The 20,535-nt window shown below is 38.2% G+C and overlaps 2 protein-coding genes and 1 long non-coding RNA gene across 4 annotated transcripts in view; 2 read left to right on the plus strand and 1 right to left on the minus strand.

Annotated features, from left to right (window-relative positions):
• Positions 1-5,544, minus strand: part of LOC135162834 (uncharacterized) — a 31,469-nt gene extending 25,925 nt beyond the window's left edge. Inside the window, exons 1-3 of the long non-coding RNA XR_010299023.1 lie at positions 3,595-5,544; positions 1,342-1,444; positions 921-1,213 (exon numbers count right to left, since the gene is read on the minus strand). This is a non-coding gene — a long non-coding RNA (uncharacterized LOC135162834). The remainder of the gene's footprint in view (positions 1-920; positions 1,214-1,341; positions 1,445-3,594) is intronic.
• On the plus strand, positions 89-17,227 carry LOC135162828 (leucine-rich repeat and calponin homology domain-containing protein). Of its 2 annotated transcripts, none has more exons than XM_064121715.1 (12): positions 89-475; positions 9,356-9,500; positions 9,575-9,807; positions 9,957-10,093; positions 10,165-10,380; positions 10,538-10,699; positions 11,130-11,251; positions 11,474-11,608; positions 11,687-12,239; positions 12,407-12,544; positions 12,628-12,705; positions 13,608-15,736. In XM_064121715.1, the coding sequence occupies exons 1-12, from the start codon at positions 289-291 to the stop codon at positions 13,842-13,844; spliced, it is 2,343 nt and encodes a 780-aa protein (XP_063977785.1). In that variant the 5' UTR covers positions 89-288; the 3' UTR covers positions 13,845-15,736. The 2 variants fall into 2 exon arrangements, with proteins under 2 accessions (XP_063977785.1, XP_063977786.1); XM_064121716.1 differs by lacking the exon at positions 13,608-15,736 and adding an exon at positions 15,860-17,227 and having other exon boundaries at positions 91-475.
• A 2,016-nt stretch (positions 17,228-19,243) lies between these two features.
• Positions 19,244-20,535, plus strand: part of LOC135162829 (homeobox protein aristaless-like) — a 58,512-nt gene continuing 57,220 nt past the window's right edge. The window contains exon 1 of the mRNA XM_064121718.1: positions 19,244-20,436. Within this exon, the coding sequence (XP_063977788.1) occupies positions 20,374-20,436 (63 nt within the window). The 5' untranslated portion in view covers positions 19,244-20,373. The remainder of the gene's footprint in view (positions 20,437-20,535) is intronic.

Raw genomic sequence — 20,535 nt, forward strand, 5'->3', positions numbered from 1 at the left:
AGTTTTCCCGAGTCCATTAACCCCAGTCGGTAGATTCCGCCGTAATGTCCACCAATCTCCGTCAACCCGAGCCCCCCACCAGCCCCCACGACACAGTCATGGTTTCGTCGGAGGCTTCAAGCCAAGCGCGAGTGGAGCCACTCGCATAACAATTTGTCTCGTACGTAGAGACTCCATACTCCAAAAACCATCTTCACGTGTAAAAAATTATTCTAATTCCCAGTTAATATAAACAATAAGCCCAAAGTGCCCAGTGAAGTGACTTATGTAGACAAAGAAAAATGTAACATGGCGATGGTTGCGTCAAACATGAGTGGCCACATACAGAAGCAACTCACCAGGAGTCTGGAGAGAATCCTGGAGGAGGCACACCTCAGCGGTGAGCTAAGACTCAGCGGTCGAAAGCTCAAGGATTTTCCCAAAGTAGGAAAAACCGGTGGAACAAAATACAATCTGTCCGATACAATAATCGCAGGTGAGACGGACCTTATTTTCACCTGTTTTCCCTCTAATATTATTCACGAGTCCAAATATTTCCGGTCTATCTTTATCCGATCAGAAACGATACATGGTGCAACGCGTCAGGTTTAACGGTCGTTGAAATTCCCCGGGGCTTAACCTCTAAAATTCATTTTTTACGATTCAATAGATTGAATTAAACTGTGCAGTGAAAACTGGCAAACAATTCGCTATCGATGCGTTGATTTAGACGCCTCGTGAGGTGTTAAAATATTTGTAAATCGATCGGGGAACTCGTTCGCAGAAATATGTTTGTTTATATGATTATCGAAACCCGTCACCCTCGATAGCCGCCTGACACGAATTTCTAGCTGTCAACCTCCGCAAATTTTATAACGAAAATTTATCGCGAGTTTGGACATTCGCCAGAAAGAATTTTAATTATTAAAGTTAAAATTTACTCGTAACGGCCAAACTGCTCTCGGAATAATTTCAACGTGTAACTGAAGACCTGGAAAAAACAAGTAAAAAAATCAAATTAGTTGACAAGTGTCGATGCAAAAGAATTTAAACTCTTTCGCAGTTCATGAGAACTTATTGATATTAGAGTCGATAATCGTTCGACTTTAATTTCCTCACGAATCTTTCAAATTCAAATTTTATTACAAAAACATCACCAAAAGTTTTTATTTACATCAGAAATATTACTCATTTGAATGAAAAATTTCTTCTTAACAGCAAAGAATCTCCTTCACTAAAAAAAAAAAAACGAAAGAAATTAAATTTATTAAGAATACTTAGTTCAGGGCAATCTCGTCTAGAGGTATATTCATGCCACAAACCATAAACAAAGTTATTCTCAGGTTAACAAATATAGCCCACCTGTTTGTTCGATCCTTGAGCCGCCAAATTGAATTATTCCTGTCCTTCTCTACTGATTCCTCTAATTCCAGCTTCACTCTTCACTCAATAATGATGTTTTTACCTGTAACAAAAAGGAATCTCAATTATTGAAATGAAAATTGTTTTGCAGCATTAAAATATCTCCCCTAGCAGACGGAAATCGCAAATGAAAGATCCCAAAAAAATAAAATTCGTAGAGAACCGGAAAAGGCTCGGCCGGCATCAGCATACGAATGTGAAGAAGAATTCAACCACCACCTGACATTAAACCCATACAAAAGGCGTCAAACCTCCTCATCTCTAAATTAACAAACCCAACATGATCCCGAGGCGTGTGGGAAACCCCTCGATTTTATTTTCCTTTTTCCTCCATAACCCCACAATCTATGAATAGACTCCGTTCAGCATATCGCGGTTAAAACGTCGCCCTTCTGGAAAGCGTTACTAAGAGAGTCCCAAACAGCTTCAACATTTTTTCTCTCTCTCCCTCCCCCTTCGGAGTATTGAACTCTCCTCCACATTCAACTTCTCTAACAATTAAAACGTTTGTTTCTAATCAGAAAACAAAATTGTCGAGTGGATGAAAAATTGCCGAACAAATTCACCACAGTTCAAATTTCCTGAAATTAATGCGAAAATAATTTCTCGAATTCTCACTGACTTTCACGAATATTCCGTTGCTTTCACGAGTCGTTAACACGAATATGATACTGTGATGTAAAATGGCCCCAGGGACAAGCGTTCGAGAATGGCAATGGAAAAAAAAATCGTGCGAGCCGCTGGCCACCGTTTGCTGGCACAAAGACAGGTGCGCGAAACCGGAAATGTCGATTCCAGCCCTTAATTACCAGGCACTAAAAAAATTCCAGTCCGTTCTCAATTCTCTCCAATATTCCGAAGAAAAGGATTCAGTTGAATGAATCAATGACTGACAAAGATCGTCCACAAAACGCTTTGAAATTCATTTGACACGTACTGTCTATGGGATATCAACATACCTTTTTAAATCGTCATTATTTCCTAACCAGATAGTCCGACTTGGATGAATCACGATTCGTTTTACATTGTAAAAGAACCTTGAAAATTGAGGAAATTAACTCAATCATTCTCAAGTTAACGAAGATTGAATAGGGCGGAAAAAAAAGAATCAGACCTTTTTCGTCATCAATTTTCCCGTACTTGACTTATCGATACTTTCAGCTTAATTTAAACGTTATCTTGGAACACGTAATGTTTATCATATTTTTCGGTAAGATAACAATATGTCCCGCATTGGAAATTATATCTGACCCTTAAGAGCTCGAGTCGAAACCGTTACGAATGGAAATTCCATTAATTCTGATTTTCTGATGGTAACGAAAATGAATGAATGCTATATCCTTTTTTCTGATAAGAAGATAAACAGGAACGTCTTTTCCATCATCTGGACTTCCGCAATCCTAGATTAATTACATTTGATCAGTCATTTTACCAACACTTCCAATCTACAAATCCGTGACTATAATGAACCATTCATCCTAGAACGTAGAAAAGAGCGAGAGAAATTTACGCAGTCGTTTTCAATTAATTAATGATTGAGAACGATCAATCAAAGAATGTAGCTTTTTTTTATCAACAATCTTTTTCGTCGGCCTTCACTTATTAATATTTAAAATGACATTTTAATGTTATCTCGGAAAAAGAAAGTAATATATATCACATTCTTTTGTGAGATAACATATCTTGTATTAGAGAAAATATCAGACCCTTATGAGCTTCACCTGGAACCAGCATAACCAACAATAAAGAATACAAATTCAATTAATTCCCGATTTTTCCGGATATCTGGTAAAACATTAATATTTTCTTTCGCCAAACGCACCTCATCCTGAGGTAGGATCTCCCTCTTAATTGTTTTTAATAAAAAATCTCTTCCATATTGGTCTGTTCAGTCCTAATAATTGTCCTTCATTTTCAATTTTCCCTATCGTCAAGAAAAAATAATTTAATTGAGCGATTCAATGACTATGACACCGCATCCGTCCCCACTGACCCTGGAATGGCTATCAGGCTAGTGTTCACCACTTCCCCACTGGTCGATAAAGCTGCATTTGACAACTGATATAGTCTCCATATAACCGAGAACACATTGCGAGTAATGCATTTGATTCTATCACCCCCTTCAGCACCAATAAAAGTGAAGAAAACTAGTGTAAAAGATGACGCGGATCTGGAGTTTATCGCTCTGCATACCGTTTCCGCTCAATTTCCGCGGCCTTCCAGCGTTTATAATCCCCAGTATTCCCTCCAATTTCATGTATTTAGAAACACAATGGGTAAGGTAAATACTCTTCTGCAACGTGAGAAACATTTCAACTGTTGTAACTCATTGGATTACGACTTTTGCTATCAAACTACGAGAGTTAACTGGTAATATTTTGTAATATTTCCTTTCACCACGTGTACATTACACATCCCCTTAATCTTGATTTCTTTTATTGATTTTCTGATGTTTTTTTTCTGCAGCTAGACGTACTGATAACGTCCAAGGCTTTCCGTGAATTCGTCAAGAATTTCGAGAAATATCCGAGTATTCGCGAGAAATCGCGAATCGTGTTGGAAGGAATTTATGAATTTAATAGTATTTCTTGCAAGTACTATTTTCAGTGCAAGTCCATCAAAATGTTGCGAGGAAGTCTTTAACCCATTGGGGTACGCTACATTCCTCCGTTGCTCATCCTTGCCCAGGGGTCTGCGGATTCTATCGTGCCTCTCTTCTGGCGCACTAATATCCGGATTGACCCCCAATTCCTTCCAATCGACACTTCTCGCAAGCTCCGTGCTGCAACGGGGTAATGAAAGGGCTAGGGAGCCCAAGACATTTTTGCCGTCCTTCACTTTATTCTCATGATCCTTATGCCGCCCTCTTCAAATACCGTGAAATTGCACTAAATTATTGTAATTATTTAATAATTAATTTCCCAAGTTTCTTCAATATTTTCCATATTTTTCATCAGAGTCTCTGTGCATTCGCTTTTTTCATCAGATTACTCAATTCCCTTGACATCTCAGTGAGTGAAACGTACGAATCGACCCGAGTTGGCAGAGAAATTGGTGATAAATGCCAGAGAATGTCAGAAATTCGAGGGGAATGCAACTGCACTGGCAGGGAGATACTAATTCTGAAGCCAGAGTAATTCCTTTCATTCTTAGAGTTGAACATTAGTTTATCCATTCGTCACGAAGTATCGGCACTTTTTCATTCTGGAGTTTGATCTTGGTGCACATCGATATTACGCTTGAATCCTTGCACTGAAGCCAACCGAGCAAATCGTTGACATTTCCTTTGGTAAATTGCTGGGGCCGTGGCTGTATCTCTACTGCATTGCGACGCGATGACTGACCGCGCACGTCATTCATACTCACGCATTTCCGGTTATGGGAAGAAGTTGAGAAAGCTTTGTAAGAATTCTTGAGGAGTTGTGTGAATTTTCATGAGCGCTCAATTCATGTTTTTATTGTTATTCTATTGCTATTCGAGCCATCAAACTATTTCATCATCGATTTCAAGGGAAACATCATGCTATGACTGTATAAAGATTCCCTACACACAAACGAAGTCTAAAATATAAACCATGAAAAGAGAATACCACGTAAACCGAAAGAAGTCACGAAGTCAAAAAATTTAACTCAGATGAAACGTCGAAAAATTAATCGTTTGTAGTTCGACTTCTAAAATGACAGACTAGAATTTATGTTTTCTTTTCAGTTTCAGGATATTTCTTCGAGCTTTAAAATAAAATTTGACTCATCCAAACCCTATGATTGCTCCGAAGATATTCTTGATTAAAGACAGCCTGGTCCAACCATCTATTCCATAAACACACTTCATCATCTATCACCAATAATCAGTAACGTCATCTCCTCCCCAACTCGTAAAAACACACCATTTTGCCTCATTACAACTTCAAGAGGCATCGCAATGAAGTTTAAGTGAAGTTGAACTCTACACGAAGATTCACATTACCGGCGCTAGCACAAGACCTCAATAACTTGAATGGGATTTTCAGAGCGGTTAGCCAAGCTCGTGCCAAACGCCAGTGTAATTCATGACAACGTGTTAAGGCCATTTGATATAGACAAGATATAATTTTTACCGAGGCTCCAAAACGATTACGTCGAAACAATAAATTCAACTCAGCAAATCGGTCACGTCCCACATTCCAGATTGATAGGACAAAGCATTAGGCATGTGCAAATTATATCGACGTAAAAGAATACTCCAACGTATTATTAGGAAATTTTTTAACAATTGAAAACTACATCAAACAGAGCATGTACCGTTTTTTCACAAGCTGAATGATTTAGCTAATTAACTTTGTCCGTTACACACGCACTACCACTGATAATTACATGGAATTCATTTGAATAGATGCGTTCAGAAGATTTTTAATACATGAGGATTTTTTTATCCGGTAGATGAATTACGGTATCACGTACAATGACGCGAGTGTCATATATCGTGTATACGGAACGTATATTTTCAACTCGTTGGGGTTATAATTAGCTATCATCAACCGAATTTAAATACGAAAGGAAGTAACACTCTCTGGTGTATGTGGAGAGGATGAGGCTTTGCAAAGAACTGTTAATTTCCTTCGTTAGAAATGTATTAGATACATCGAATAGCCATGAAATCAATAGAGTGAATGCGCTGAGTTAGTATAGGATAGGAACACTAATAATGATCGCAATTTTTATGTCCAGCTCATTCTATTGAGAGCGTTTGGTAATGAATACTTTCTTTTTTCCATTACCTTCCTCTCTCAAATGAATAAATTGTATTAGCGGTATATAATTTTATAGCTTGACGCAATTACTGCCCAATGGGATCTCCAGTTTCGCCTGAACTAGTTTGCAAACGTTTTTAATTGAAGAAATCGCCCGTTCTCTCTTGCAAAATATATTTACTTGGAATGAATAGGGATTTTCTTCCTCAAAGTTTTTTCTGTTCCAAGACCCAGAGGACCATAATTTTCAATTCCATACCAATATTCAACTGTTTCTTCCTCCATACTGGAAAGCAGTTCGTTCACACTGACACTGAAGGCGTACAAGTACCCAGACGGCAGTAAGTGGTCTTCAACGGGGCATGTCCTTGACGCCATTGATTTCAGTGCATTTTCCGGAATCTCATTTCATCAAACCATTGCTTTTTTTCTCGTCTCATTCTCAGAATGCGTCGTCAAGATTGCCGGGGCGAGTTCACGCGGGATAATAATTAGTAGGTCACAGTGTGATTAAGCGCAGAGCAGAAACGTCCGATGATTCCCCTCTTCACATGGTCCATTAATTATTTCGTTAAAGCCTGTTGGCACGTTTGCAGTATGCATAATTCATCCGCGCATGCAATTTTTTGCATGCCATACGGTGAATTCATATTTACGTTTTCTATCACTCTATTTCAAATTTCAAAGGATTTTTTTTCCTCCACTCGTGGTCCGAATAAACATGAGTTTTCCAGAAAAGTGGAAAAAGCCAGTGCTCACGAATGTTTTCTAGGTCCCTCAATGTAGGTTAATGACTCTAAACACGATGGTGCTTTGCATCGCTGTAGGATACACAATCCTCTGAATTGAAAAAGAAGTTGACTCAACTCATGTGGAACAGGAAAAAAAAAATCTTTGTTGAAGACACATTGCCACATTCACTGAATACAGAGGGATCTCTGTAAAAAATCATGAAGGCTCTCGTTCATAACGATTGGCAGATATCAGCCCAAGATAAATACCCATTTCCTTTCAGCGTAAAAACCTAACGCAGTGCTTCAAGGATATTCCAGGGATACAGCATCTTTTTGTCATTCTCACTACTTGTAATTAAATATCAATGGTTTGCATGGTGTATCCCTAAGCAATTGGTAGAACTTATCCATTATTCATTCTCAAAATAAATAGACCAAGAAATATCCAAGTCACGTGTATGCAAGTTGCTAACGGCGGAAGCTCGACGCCTGTAGGAGTACAGAGAACTTCATCAGACATATATTCCAAGGACATAACGGCAGAACCGAGCACGAGGAATGCTTAAAAAATCCAGTTGCAGAGTATTTCACAACAGCCCTCAGTAGAACCATAAAAAACATAAAAACCACGGAAACGAGGCTAAAAGCGCCCAGAGAAAAAAAAAATACAGCTATTTTTAATGCAAAGACCGATGCACTCTAAACGGATCACCTAACAGTCATACGCAGCAGTGGAGAAAAAGAGGGTGAAAAGCACCCTGTCGGTGGTGCTCCCTCCCCCATTCGTAATATTTGCAATGGGGTCGTTATCGATCGAGACTAGAGATGTAACGATGCGAGACGAGCCTTATGTGCATCCATCACTCAACAATGTCTTCTGTCCCATAAATATCATTATCCAGTAACTATAACTCTTGTACCGCGCCTCTCGATTTAACTCGTTCGCTCCTCATTCACCAAGAGCCCGATGATAGTTTTGAAGCCTAGACTAGTACTCCAGACACTATGGGCGTTAGTACCCGTCGAGTCTCAGTCCTGTCAGCTCTATCCGGTTTCCAGTTCTCAACCAACATCGATAGCCACGTAATACCGTCAATGAACTTCGCCAACGCATTATTTTTATTAATACAAGAGACACAGATATCGATAGGTGGAATGACCACGCCCTTATTCTCTTGGAAGAGAAATTTTTTCACATGGAGTCACATGGATCGTTGTGAAATATTTTTCAAATTCTTCCACTGGGAGAAATTTGAATGCTTTACCGCTGTCATATTTTTATAAAATTGATAAATCCTTCAGAAGCTGTTATGCCCATTGTAGAATTTTAGCCGACGAAGGGAAGTATTGTACTTGTCTAATCCCAAATTTTCAATTTTTCCTTCCAAAATTAATGAATTATTCGGATTAAGTATGGGGATGTAGTAATATATATATATATATATATCCTCAGGAAGTTCCATTCGAAACTGAATGTCTATGAATTATATTGTAATCAAAGTAACTCCCACTTGTATTCGAATGGATTATCCCCACGCCCACCCTCGAAATAAAGAAACCGAGGATGTCATGAGTTTTGTGGAAAACGTCCGTATCGATCGGTGTGGTTGCAATACCGGGGACCTCGACCTTGCTCCTTTGCCAAGGAACAACCCTCGCGTGTCCTAGTACATCGACCCCAGCTGTCCCCCATGATACCCATTGCCAGCAACCTGAGACGCACCAGACACATTTTTATATCGTGTCTGGACAATTTCCATTTTTTTTTCTCTGTTGTATCGATAGAATTGTGAGAAGAGGATCGAACAAGTTAATGGAGGAGTAACGGAAAAGTTAAATGACAAGTTGAGGATTAATGAGGATCGTCGACGACATTCCACGATTACTTCGAGGTATTATTGATCAGTCGACGGTTGCTGGGAGCAGCTGAGCCACCCTTTTCTTATCCACCCCATGAAGCTCATTTTCGAAGCACGCACGTGGCCCTCGCGTCCCCATTCACAATTCCCCCTGGTGAAGAATCAGTCCCCCCCCCCTCCCCAAGAGAGCTTTTCAGCTGTTGCTATGGGGTTGAAGCGTATTGGTACTTCGATGAAGTGTAGACTGAAGCCCAACATTACTGATCAATACTTTTCGAAATAGTCCAGGGATAATGAAGTTTTCAGACTCAAAAATCTAGCAATGACAGTCTGATCACCAGAATTCGACCTTCAAAACACCGAACCATTAATCTATCACCAAATACTAACGAGAATGATGATAATTAGAAATGTTTATGGTTTTATCACTGGGAGAAATTGTCCGGATTATTGCAAGGGAAAGAAAGGAATTGAGATTTCAATTTTATATGTGTGAGGGAGCTGTTTTCCAGGACAGACAAGAACTTCTGAACAAGCCCCTTGACGAAAGGAAATTGTTTAAAATTGTCTGGGCAAATTATTTCCGTGTCCTCCGGATGATAATTTATTTATAAATGGAATTGGGTTATAGATTTATCGAAAAACCGCTTTGGTGAGCTGCCTGAGGAGGTCACAGAGTTTCCATTTCTGGAGAAACTTCACCTGTACCACAATGCTATACGGGTCATACCAGAGACTGTTGTTATGCTCCAGTCACTAAGCTATCTCGATCTCAGGTAATTTGAGTGAACAGGGTAACCGGACATAGGAATGATTGAGTGATTACTTTAATCAATTTGCTTCCGATCAGCCGAAATCAGTTGACGTCATTGCCACGGGAGGTATGCAGACTTCCCCTGCAAACTCTCCTGGTTGCTCACAATCGTCTGGTATCATTGCCAGAGGAGCTTGGTAGAATGACAGCACTAGCTGAGTTGGATGCCGGTTGCAATGAGATTGCTAGTCTACCACCCAGAATCGGGGATTTACCGAGGCTCAGATGGCTGGATCTTAGGAATAATATGCTGGTACATCTGCCTATTGGTGAGTGGATTTATCAGATTAAATTTCCACCCAAAACTAATGACTCCAATAGAAAAAAATAGAGGACAATCAGTTCACTTCTTCAAAAATTCTACTCAAAAGATTATTTCAGGAAAAGTATCCGTTAACCCGATTATAATCTATTCCAGAATTGACGTACCTGAGACTTGTGAAATTGGATATAAGTGGTAATCGCATATCAGTACTCCCAAACGAATTAAGAAAAATGAAGAGCCTGGTGGACCTGAGACTAGCCGATAATCCTCTCACCTCGCCACCTGCCTCGGTAAGACAAGCATTTTAAAATAACTCCCCAACTCCCTCAGTAATTTCCTAACTCATCGATTATTTCTCCAGCTGTGCATTCGCGGGCGAACACACATATTCAAATATTTAGAGAGACAGGCGGCGAAACACGAGAGGGCAAGATCGGGAAGAGTGAGGAGAAGCCCATTGGAGGCAAGAGGGCATGCCACCCTGGACACACGATCCCATAGGCGTCACAATGTCGATAGTGGTTACAGCACAAGCGATGGGGTTGATAAGCGCTGGTCGCAAGAAATTCACAGTGGGGTCAGTTATTTCATAATTATCGCAATTGTTTCTTATTTAATCATCGTTATTTCTCCCTGGCGCCTCTCCTAGTAGATTAATAATTGAAGTAGACTTGATGTAGTTACGAATAAACACTCAATCATGATGAAAACTTATCTCCATTTATTTATAAAAGGTAAATGAAACTGACTCGAGAAGTGGATGGCGACAAGAGTGCTCACCACTCTCGATTACCTTGCCTCATGATATCAGTGTCAATGGATCATTCAGTGGCACATCGACACCCAGCACTATATCGCCAGGAGAACGCACCTCTCTCGAAGATGAATTGGGAAAAGTTAGTATCATTCGTTTTTTTTTTTATCTAATCATGCTCTTTCCCGCAGCATAGTGCTTCAAAAATGTTTGAATTTATTTCTCCAGTGGTAGAAAATATTGGGTCTTTTATCTTAACGACTATTTTCTCAAGTCAAATGACTTTTGAAGAAATGAACGACACGTTTAATTTTTCAATCTCCCAGGAAAAAAATTAATTAGTCTTCAACATAAAAATATTATTTCTCTTTAATTGAAGTGAAAATAAGACTTTATTATTTTTTCTGTTTTTAGTGAACTACGAGTTTTAAGATAAATTTTATGTGAAGAAAAAATTATTTTGAACATTAAAAAGAATCATTTGTGGAGAGTAATTTAAAATTTGACTATTCCCATTAAAATCCAACGTAAACTACTTAATCATTATTTAATTGATGTTTAATTATCTCCAGGCTATGATACTTCACGATCAACTGCAGAAGAGACGATTAGAGCGTAGCGCCTCGGAAAATGGGACTGATAACAAAAGACCAATGGCTCCTGCGCTTCACAACAACTCAATCACCCCACCAGGGTGAGGATAATAAAATAGCGTCTTGCATTCAATGTCATTCTCAAATGAACGATAATTAATGAGTGATTACAAATAGTTCACATAATGAATGGGTGCATGATTATAACCAATTAAAAATCAAACATTCAATAATTGCAATTCGGGAAAAATTAGAAAACTTGAATTTTGAATAACTAGTCTAATGGGTAAACGATGACAGATTGATTTGGTTATATTTTCTAGAAATTTGGAGTCAAGTGGACTTTTAAACCCATCACCGTCACTGGGTCCGTCGCTCCAGTCGAGTCATAGTGTGACAGCTTCTCCCATAATAAATGGGGAGGAGAAGAGGCCCTTGAACCATACTCAAACGTACAGGTAGGCCTCAAAATCAATTAATCTTTGAAATTAATTTGAGATGGAGAATGAAATTCAATTAATTGTTCGGAAATATAGAGAGTACAAGGAGGCACTGAGACAACAGAGAGCTAACGAGGGCTCGAGTGTCTATCGACCGAAGGAGCAAATAACTCCACCAGGCAACGAATCACAGGGCAACGAACCAGACATAAACACGAGCGACGGAATGTTGGGGAATAAGCAAATATTTAATGATGAAAATGGCACGAAAAGACCAGTGCAAAAAGTTACTCCCTCGCGAATCCAAAATTATAATAATTCACCGATTATCAATGGCAGTAATCTCGAGTACAATGGGAAGAACGGAAAGTACCTGGAGCAACCGTACAAGAAACCAAACTCTCCAGTCAAAGGTTCGAGTGGAATTTTGTCCACGAATTCCAGTCCTGCACATGCCACGAGACTCGTTAAAACTAATGTTAGTTACGTCGAGGATCATAGTAAGAGCCCCAACAGGAACAATCTGAGTCCAAAATCTCCCAGGACTGTTACTTGGAACAGCAATATGCCCGAGAAATATTCGTTCACAATGAGGAGAGAGTTCGAGAGAGCTAAAGAGGAGGCTGATTTGATTGATCAATTGAGAAGTGTGAGTTCATTTTATCACTAATCTGTAATAATATCCTTGTCCCGAGATCATCGCCATTTTAACATCGAGATTCACAATCAGATCTTAAAAATCTGAATGAGGGAGGATTTCTTCTACAATTAATAAATATTCCACCAAAATAATTAAACTGCTCTTTCCTTCATTAGAATATCGAAACCAGATTGAAGATGGCTTTGCCTGAGGACTTGGCACCAGCCCTGACAGATGGTGTTGTTCTCTGTCATCTTGCGAATCACGTCAGGCCTCGTTCTGTTGGAAGTATTCACGTTCCATCACCTGCAGTTGTGAGTTTCACATATTCCTTCTTCATCGATCCCGTGATCATTAGTATCAACACTATCATTAACGACATTTTATACTTTTACAGCCAAAACTCACAATGGCCAGATGTAGACGCAACGTGGACAACTTCCTCGAGGCCTGTCGAAAAATCGGAGTTGACGAGGTAATAGATCACAATGTTTCCCTATTTTTCATTCTTCTGAGACTTATTTCGAGAGACTGTGCTTCTAGCCGTTGGCACTTTATTTTTTAAACACCATACATGCATGGAAAGTGAATTCTCAGGCATAAGTCCGACAATAAACCTCAAAATCATGAGATTGAATCAATGGAAATCTCGTAAACTCATGGTGTACCCATCTGTGTTTAACGATATCAATAAAAGTCACTATCATTCATCACTTTCAGATAAAAAAAAATATTTTACGACTGATAATTTAACTTCTCGAAACTGCTGTACAATTTTGTGTCAATCATTTTATCCCACATTATCACATGCTGTATTTCCAACAACTACTAGTCAGTCCCGAATACTGTACGTATCAATCGACCAAAAGTGGGCGGGGGGCGGTGGGTGGGATAATAAAATGCTGAAGAATAATATTGAGATAAAGCTTTAGTTGCATGCGCATTAGATCGAATTGCTTCTGTGTCACATTGCTTATTATCTGGGATTATCCTGGAACCTTGACGTTGTACTATTTCTTAAATCATCCTGAATTGTCATTAACGGTTTTTTTTTGTAAATTATCATAATCTCATCATCTCATAGATAACTACCACTAAATCATCCACGATGATTAATAAAGAACATCACCCACACAATCAATGAATTAATGAATCAATGAGTCGCAAATCATCGAATAATTAATCATTAATTGGTATCTACATGAATAGTTCACTTCATAGTTACTAAAACTTGCTCAGCACTCAATTAACCACTCAATAATTAAGGGATAAACTAGAGTCCTTGGATAAATGGAATAAGGGGTTTTCACTTCACAATAATAGAATTTGAAATTAGAGGAAAGAAATGGGACTGAGTAGTATCGTTGTTGGTTACAGGAGGTGTTAATGGATGCGGATGCAATCATGGACGTGGGTTACATGAACGCGTGCGGGCTCCCGGCTCTGGCGTGTCTCGTGTCAACTCTTCTTCCATTGCGACGCGGTGAAGAGGCTAACGAAGAGCCAGTCCCAGGTTCACATCGTACGATACAGGAGCGCGTCCTAACCGCGATGCTTTTAGCTGTATTTTTATCAACATTGGTTCTGCTCTATATCTTCCCAGTGCCTGATTAGATAATCCCAGGCGATTTGATGTGATTTCATCAGAGTCAACTTTATAATTATCAAAATACTTAAAAATCCATCTACTGATTCTTCGATTCAGAGAATTCTTTTGAACACTTTTGAGGCACCTCGTGATGGAGGATTTCAGTTTTGTTAATTAGTGCAGCTTTGATAATTTAGTGAATTCGTTATGGAGAAAAAGTTTCTAGAACAGAAAAAGTTGGAGAAGACAATTTTCCATAATAATTAGAAATAGAAGAATCGGTTGAATTGAAAAGAATTAAAAGTCGATGGTTCTTAATCACTTTGTTATCATGAAATCAATGGCTTCCAGAAGCTTGAGCTATACTTAATTGTCCCAAATTATTTTTTTTCTGAATCTGGAATCTCTTTTTCTCTGTAATGAAATGCACCATTTGGCTTACGATGGCCTACGAAAGTGTTTCATACGCGATAACTATCGAATTACTTAAAAAGGTGCTTAAACAACAAGGCTGTTACTTTAGGTTGTTTATTATCATCAGAAATTTAATTGTACTTGAATTTTGAGGCATTTACCTAGTGCTGCAACTGCGGTTGTGCATTTATTTGTTTAATTTTTAATCAAAGACAGCATTTGCTAGATGTAGGGTAATTAGTGGAAATATCGTAGGTGTTTTTCATCATGATTAATAGTGTCAAAAAAACTTTTTATACGATCTAATCAAAATTAACAGATTAATCACACAAATGAAATAACTACATTGGCATTTACGACGTGATGCAGATGAAAATAATACATGATAAATTTCAGAGGGGTCATATCACCTATATATTCGACAAGGAGATATCTTGAAAATTATATATTTTTTGCTAATTAATAATCCTAATCAAAACGGCAGGTACCACTGTAGGGAATGAAAATTACTTGAAGAATTTTCAGTTATTTCGTTGACAATAATTCTCGATGCAGTGCATTGGGCGTTAAATCAAGGGAATTGTGGGTAACTCATGCTCGCAGCTGTGTTTAGTCTACAAAGTTAGTTTTCCATTAATTTTTTTTTTCATGGGTAATTGGGTGAGCGGCTACCGAGAATCTCGCTGTTTGATCATTGAATAATATTTATTTCCTATGAAAGCTTCTAAATGATAAAAGTATATATGCATGGAGCTAAAGTGAAACTTGGGAGTCTCTCATATTTAATTATTTTTCTTTATGAGGTTTCAGTAATTCACGGTTGAATTACACTCGGATTTATGATGTTGCAGCATGTGATTGTACTTCATAACGGGAGTCCAGTAATTTATTCATTTTTTCGCCTTTTCTTTCACGTGTTATGTTACTTATTTATGCAATTTCAGTCTCTAGTCCCTAATTTATTCCTCTAGTCAGTTTTTTTTCAACAAAATTATTCGCTATCAGAGCTATTTTATTATGCGTTAAATTATCAACCTTATGAAATAAAAATGTACTTAAATTGTTCATGGGAGCATAATAGCAGTATTACAATTGGCCAATTTTTGTGTCAAACACCGTATAAACCGATCAGAAAGACTGTTTTTTTTCGTTTCTCAGCGAAACCCACAAATTAATTTGATAAGCAATTTGTACTTAATGAGGAGGAAAGATCATTCCTTGGTTTACTTAGGTGATAATTATGATGTATGACGCAGTAGTCGCATATAATTCCAATGCCAATCTCCGTACGCGCGTCCTGATTATCACTCGGTTTGCCCTTTCTAGTATTAGTGTTCTTTGCGTATTTATTTTCTCCCAAAGTTTTATCATATTTATATTTCAATTGCCAGTATCTCAATACATTTCTTTTTTGAGGACTCAGCATTAAATTGTAACTTTCATTGTATTGGGTATAATAATGATTGTAATATCGTCTTTGATAATAAAATATTCTTCGATACAATCTCATGAATTTTTCGGTTTATGTGACGATTTTCAAGAAGAATGGCGAGTCGAACTTAATTTATTTTGACGAGTTATTTTGACAAATGGGTCAATAACTTGGATTGAATAATTTTTGTTACAGAATTTAGTCTGCTGCGCTAGTGACGTATTAGAAGGTGGTCGTGGAGTGGTGCGTGTAGCAGTAACAGTATCCGAACTGCTGCGATTTCATCAAACACGTTCACCAATGACAACAACCCCCCCAATAATGAATAGCCACATGACAGCTTAGCGCCAAACTATATAATTTTAATTAATATAAATCACGTATCCCCAAGCTCAACATCACCTGAACGTTTTCCCATACGTTCCCAGGTGGTAATTATTGAAATCAAAAGAGAGAAATAATCGCGATTGAAATTCAGGGGAGTCTAAAATCATCAGGACTTGACGGTCATTAGAATATTCATGATTAATTCATGTCAGTCATGAGTCAAAAAATATTGACAAAAGGGGCGTTGATTTCGCGTGTTATGAACGTTATGAGCATCTGGAGAAGTCAAGTGCTGATTTTTTTTCCACTCTCCCCTATCAAAAAGACTGGAGTGGTGAGCCATGACCCTAGTATACTAATTAATCTATCCATTAGTAACTAATGGAACAACTCAGAGTATTACGTACGGTGTACGTAATAAAGCGTGACACAGTGATTTTGATAATTATAATTTTCGTCTTATAAGGATGAAAAAAAATAGACGAGTGTATCAGTGAATGGTAAAGCAACGAAGTCGGTAAACTAGATAGGAAACTGTACGAAAATACTTTTCAGACTGCCAGCTATCGATAAAGTTGTACTCTCAGGATGCATAGACGGCCCTTTGGTCATCAGCATTATCAGAAAAAAATTCAAAAATTTAAATAATAAAAATTTATATTCATCGATAGATTTCTAGAGGTAAGCTCGACGCATAAATAGTGATTTTTGTTAAATCGAAAATAAAGCTGCCCGTGTGAATTCGTAAAACGTGTAACGCATAATCGTGGTAAATCACTTTTGAGGATCTCAAGCATAATTATTCTGTAGGGTATTAACGAAAAAAATTCGAAAAAATAATCATCAATTTATATATTTTCGCAATGACATTTGACTTGACGCGTGGATTTTTGAAATGTGAATTTAATGAAAATGGCTTGATGCATTATTTATTGTGCCAAAGATTAAGATACCCGTACGCCGATCACAAGTACTCGAGAAAGATATTAAATCGTCCACAGAAACTTCTCTCAATATATCAGTAAGAAATTTTATCGATTTGTCGATATATTTTTTTTCTTGAAATTCATTTATCACGACTTGTCCTCAAATTTCTTTACTGAAAAACAGTTCAACTTTCGTTTTATTCATCACGAATGAAGTATTTGTGCACTCAAATTTTTTATTATAATATATTACGAACGATTGGGATTGAGATTTGTAAGATGGAAAAGCCAATAAAGAAATTTTAACGAATTAGTCTTCTCCAGTGAGTTACAATCCTGACTCGGTTATTGCCAATTAAAAATTCCCCCTCTCCATAATCATCATTACGCTGAGGGGCATAAAACACTCAGAACCTCGTAAGGTCACTCATTTCAATTATAAACCCATCTATTCAATAGTGCCTTAATTTTCTATTGTTGGTGACTTTCCACACAAATAGTATCTGATCAACCTTGATAAATTAACCCTTCTAGATCCTTCACATAATAGTGAAGTCAGTCCCTAATAATGCTTTCCTCAAAGAAAATCCAATAGACAAATTTCGACGAATTGATCGTTTTGAGTAAATTGTATATCAGCTTGACTCCTTTCCAAATAAAATGTCTCCCTTCATCATCATCATCAATTTCACGAGCCACGAACTCTGAGGGAAACCCCCGCAAGGCCATTCTCTTCAATCTTAAACTCATCAATCCAACAATGACTTTATTTTCTATTATTAGATTTAATTGTTGCCTATTTTCAAGAAAAATTGTGTTTGATAGGTCTTCGTAGTTAGGGTTTTTTCGGGTTGTTTAGACATTGTTTAATTTAATTCTTAATATTTTTTTATCAAGGAAAAAACCGATAATAAAATTTGAAGCAACTCCCCATTATTATCATCATGATCATTTTCACGGGTATGATATACTCAGAGGGAGAAACCCCTAGAGTTCCTACGTCAATCATCAATTCATCAATTCAACAGCAACTTAATTTTATATTGTTGTAGTCAATCGTCCTTGTGGAGTGTTCCCACCTTGTTAGATTCAATCCTCAATCATTTTGCCCTCAACAATAAGGTTATTGTGAGAAATTTGAGAATTAACGACTTGAGATTGCATGATACTTAACGACTCTCATATCAATCTGTACATCAGTTATAAAAAAAATACAAGGAACGACCCCACAAGTTCAATCACCTCAATTATTCACTCATTAAATCTGCTATAACTTCATATCTTGGTGTTTAATTTAATTGTAAAGAAATTCCAAGGAAGGTCGTATAATTTTCAAGAGATATTTTTTATGTCTTTCGTAAATAAATTTCAATAAATTCTCAGTCGTTTCACATGACAACCAGACTCTCCTTAACGTCATCACTATCATGAAATTGTTGGGAAATCTAATAAATTATCTTGAAAGGTCGATAATCTTGGTTATTAATAATTAAACTTTTCATTGCAGATGAAATTTTCAATAATTTGAGGCCAAAAAAATTGACTAATCCAAATGATTTTCTGGATAATCGAGAAGCAAATAATGTCTTAGATAATTCAGGAATTACGTTCAAACATGCCCTATCGCTATCACATTCTTTTCCAACTCCTCAATGGAAAATCCTCCATAATGTTTCCAGAAGCAATGGCCTAACCAAAAAATCCTTTGTGATCACAATTTTTGTCAGATTAATTCCCTTTCCACCCTATCTACACTCACATCAATCTCAAAATCAACCGGAAAAACCCAATGCAATAAGTTCCAGAGACGGTCGACTGCGACTCAACAAAATCCGTACAAAAAACCTCATACCTGAATAACTTACAAATAAATAACTCAACGCAGTTAATTAATTTTCACCAACAAATACCTCCCCGTGTCAATCAGTATGCCCCCACCTTACTCATCCTCTCCAAAAGCCCTAAAAAATTTCAAGAGATGACCCTTCAACATCAGTAACTTCAATATACTGTACCAACATGGACAACAAAAGAAAATTCTATTGTTCATGGCAGATTTTGCCACATCATTCTCACCCAAAATTGGTTAGTTTGTCTCAACCCGACTACCTTCGCATCTAGCGCAATAATTTACTATTGACTACTCAATTCCTAATCAGTCGTTACCACAAAAAAGTCTCAATCGTATCCAGAAACCTCTCAAGCCCTTAGGAAATCCTCAAAAATACTGTAGAAGAACGCCCCAAGGTCGATACCCTCAATCATCACTCTAGCACAAAGAAACCCCGGAACGATTCCATGCTACTCTCCTCATCATTACCCCCCAAAGGAATATAATAATCACTCACCACTTCCAGCACCCTTGGCTCTTCATCCCCCTCGAAATTGTACGACACCAGATGACAAAAGCCGCATCACAATCCCCTTCAACTCAACAGTGGGCGTTTACTGCACCGCCATTTTGTAAAATGGGGGCGTTGGTAAGGAGGGAAAGGTACCTTCCCTTCTCTCGTTATACCGCCAACATTGACTCGCTTAACCTCACCGCGGTAGTTGTCCAACTCACGGAGACTCGCGAGTCGTCAGGTAAACCGCCAGCCGGTGAGAGCCCGTGCACAATCTGTCGAGCCGGTCTTCATCGACACCATACGCAATTCAATCGTTTCTAAAAATTTCTCTTGCGCACATGACCACGACCGTCGATTTCCGACTGAATAAAAATACACAAAAGTGATTCAGTCCTTCAACCATTATCCAAAACAATTACAGTCCAATTCTGTTCCATTCCCCCGTGTTTTGTTTGCGTCCCCGGTTGACCCCCCCGCGCTTGTGTTGACACCAGTGGTCTTTGCTAATCCGACTCCCGCAGTCACTCTAGTCATCCTTCTGGCTCAGTGATGAGTGGTAGCCGGACGCGCGGGCAAACGACAAAATAACCGGCGTCGATTCCATTGTTTTATGGAAAATCCGTGGTTAAACGTGTTCTGCGTGGCCTTTAGCAACTTGCGATAACGCTCGACAAGCCATTCTTAATGAGTAATTTGTGGTGATTTGTGGATTAATGGCGGTGGGAGACGCTATGAGTGAAGGAATTTATGTGTGCTGTTGACAAATCATTTCGATTGCCAACAAAATTGAAGAGGAAAAAAAAAGCGGCTCAACATGTCTGCTCGAGACTTCCCCAGCTCGTAATTAACGAAACACGGTGAATCTAATTAGTCCCCGAAGGCAAGTGGATTGACGTTATCAATATTTTCATTCCCTATTTTTTTTTTCTCGAGTCACTGTCGCGCGTCGCCACGGCCCGTTGCGTCTGCCCACCAGTGTTGAGCGGGAAAAAAAAAATAACCTCGCAAACGAGTTGTGAAATAATGAAACAATGATCGAAATGTCGAAAAATGTGTGTATGAGGAATGATAAATTGATTATCGCGAAAAATACGTGCAATCTGGTGTCATGAGTCGAGACAATTCATGTTTGACACTTATCAGTGGTACATCAGTCGAGTTTTTTGGTAATACGAGATCGTCCGCGCGTGCTACGCACGCGCCATCTTTTCCAAATCATAAGAATTGAAAACTCTAGAAAATGAATGCTCTTATTCTATCTTCGAAGTTA

Source organism: Diachasmimorpha longicaudata, chromosome 5 (genome assembly GCF_034640455.1).
Source record: "Diachasmimorpha longicaudata isolate KC_UGA_2023 chromosome 5, iyDiaLong2, whole genome shotgun sequence".
In the NCBI taxonomy this organism is placed as follows: Eukaryota; Metazoa; Arthropoda; class Insecta; order Hymenoptera; family Braconidae; genus Diachasmimorpha; species Diachasmimorpha longicaudata.

Coding starts and splice junctions, on each gene's coding strand:
- LOC135162828 (XM_064121715.1), top strand. CDS start 289: ATGGCGATGGTTGCGTCAAACATGAGTGGCCACATACAGAAGCAACTC. Junction 10,381..10,537: donor CGCAAGAAATTCACAGTGGG/GTCAGTTATTTC, acceptor TATTTATAAAAG/GTAAATGAAACTGACTCGAG. Junction 11,609..11,686: donor AACCATACTCAAACGTACAG/GTAGGCCTCAAA, acceptor TCGGAAATATAG/AGAGTACAAGGAGGCACTGA.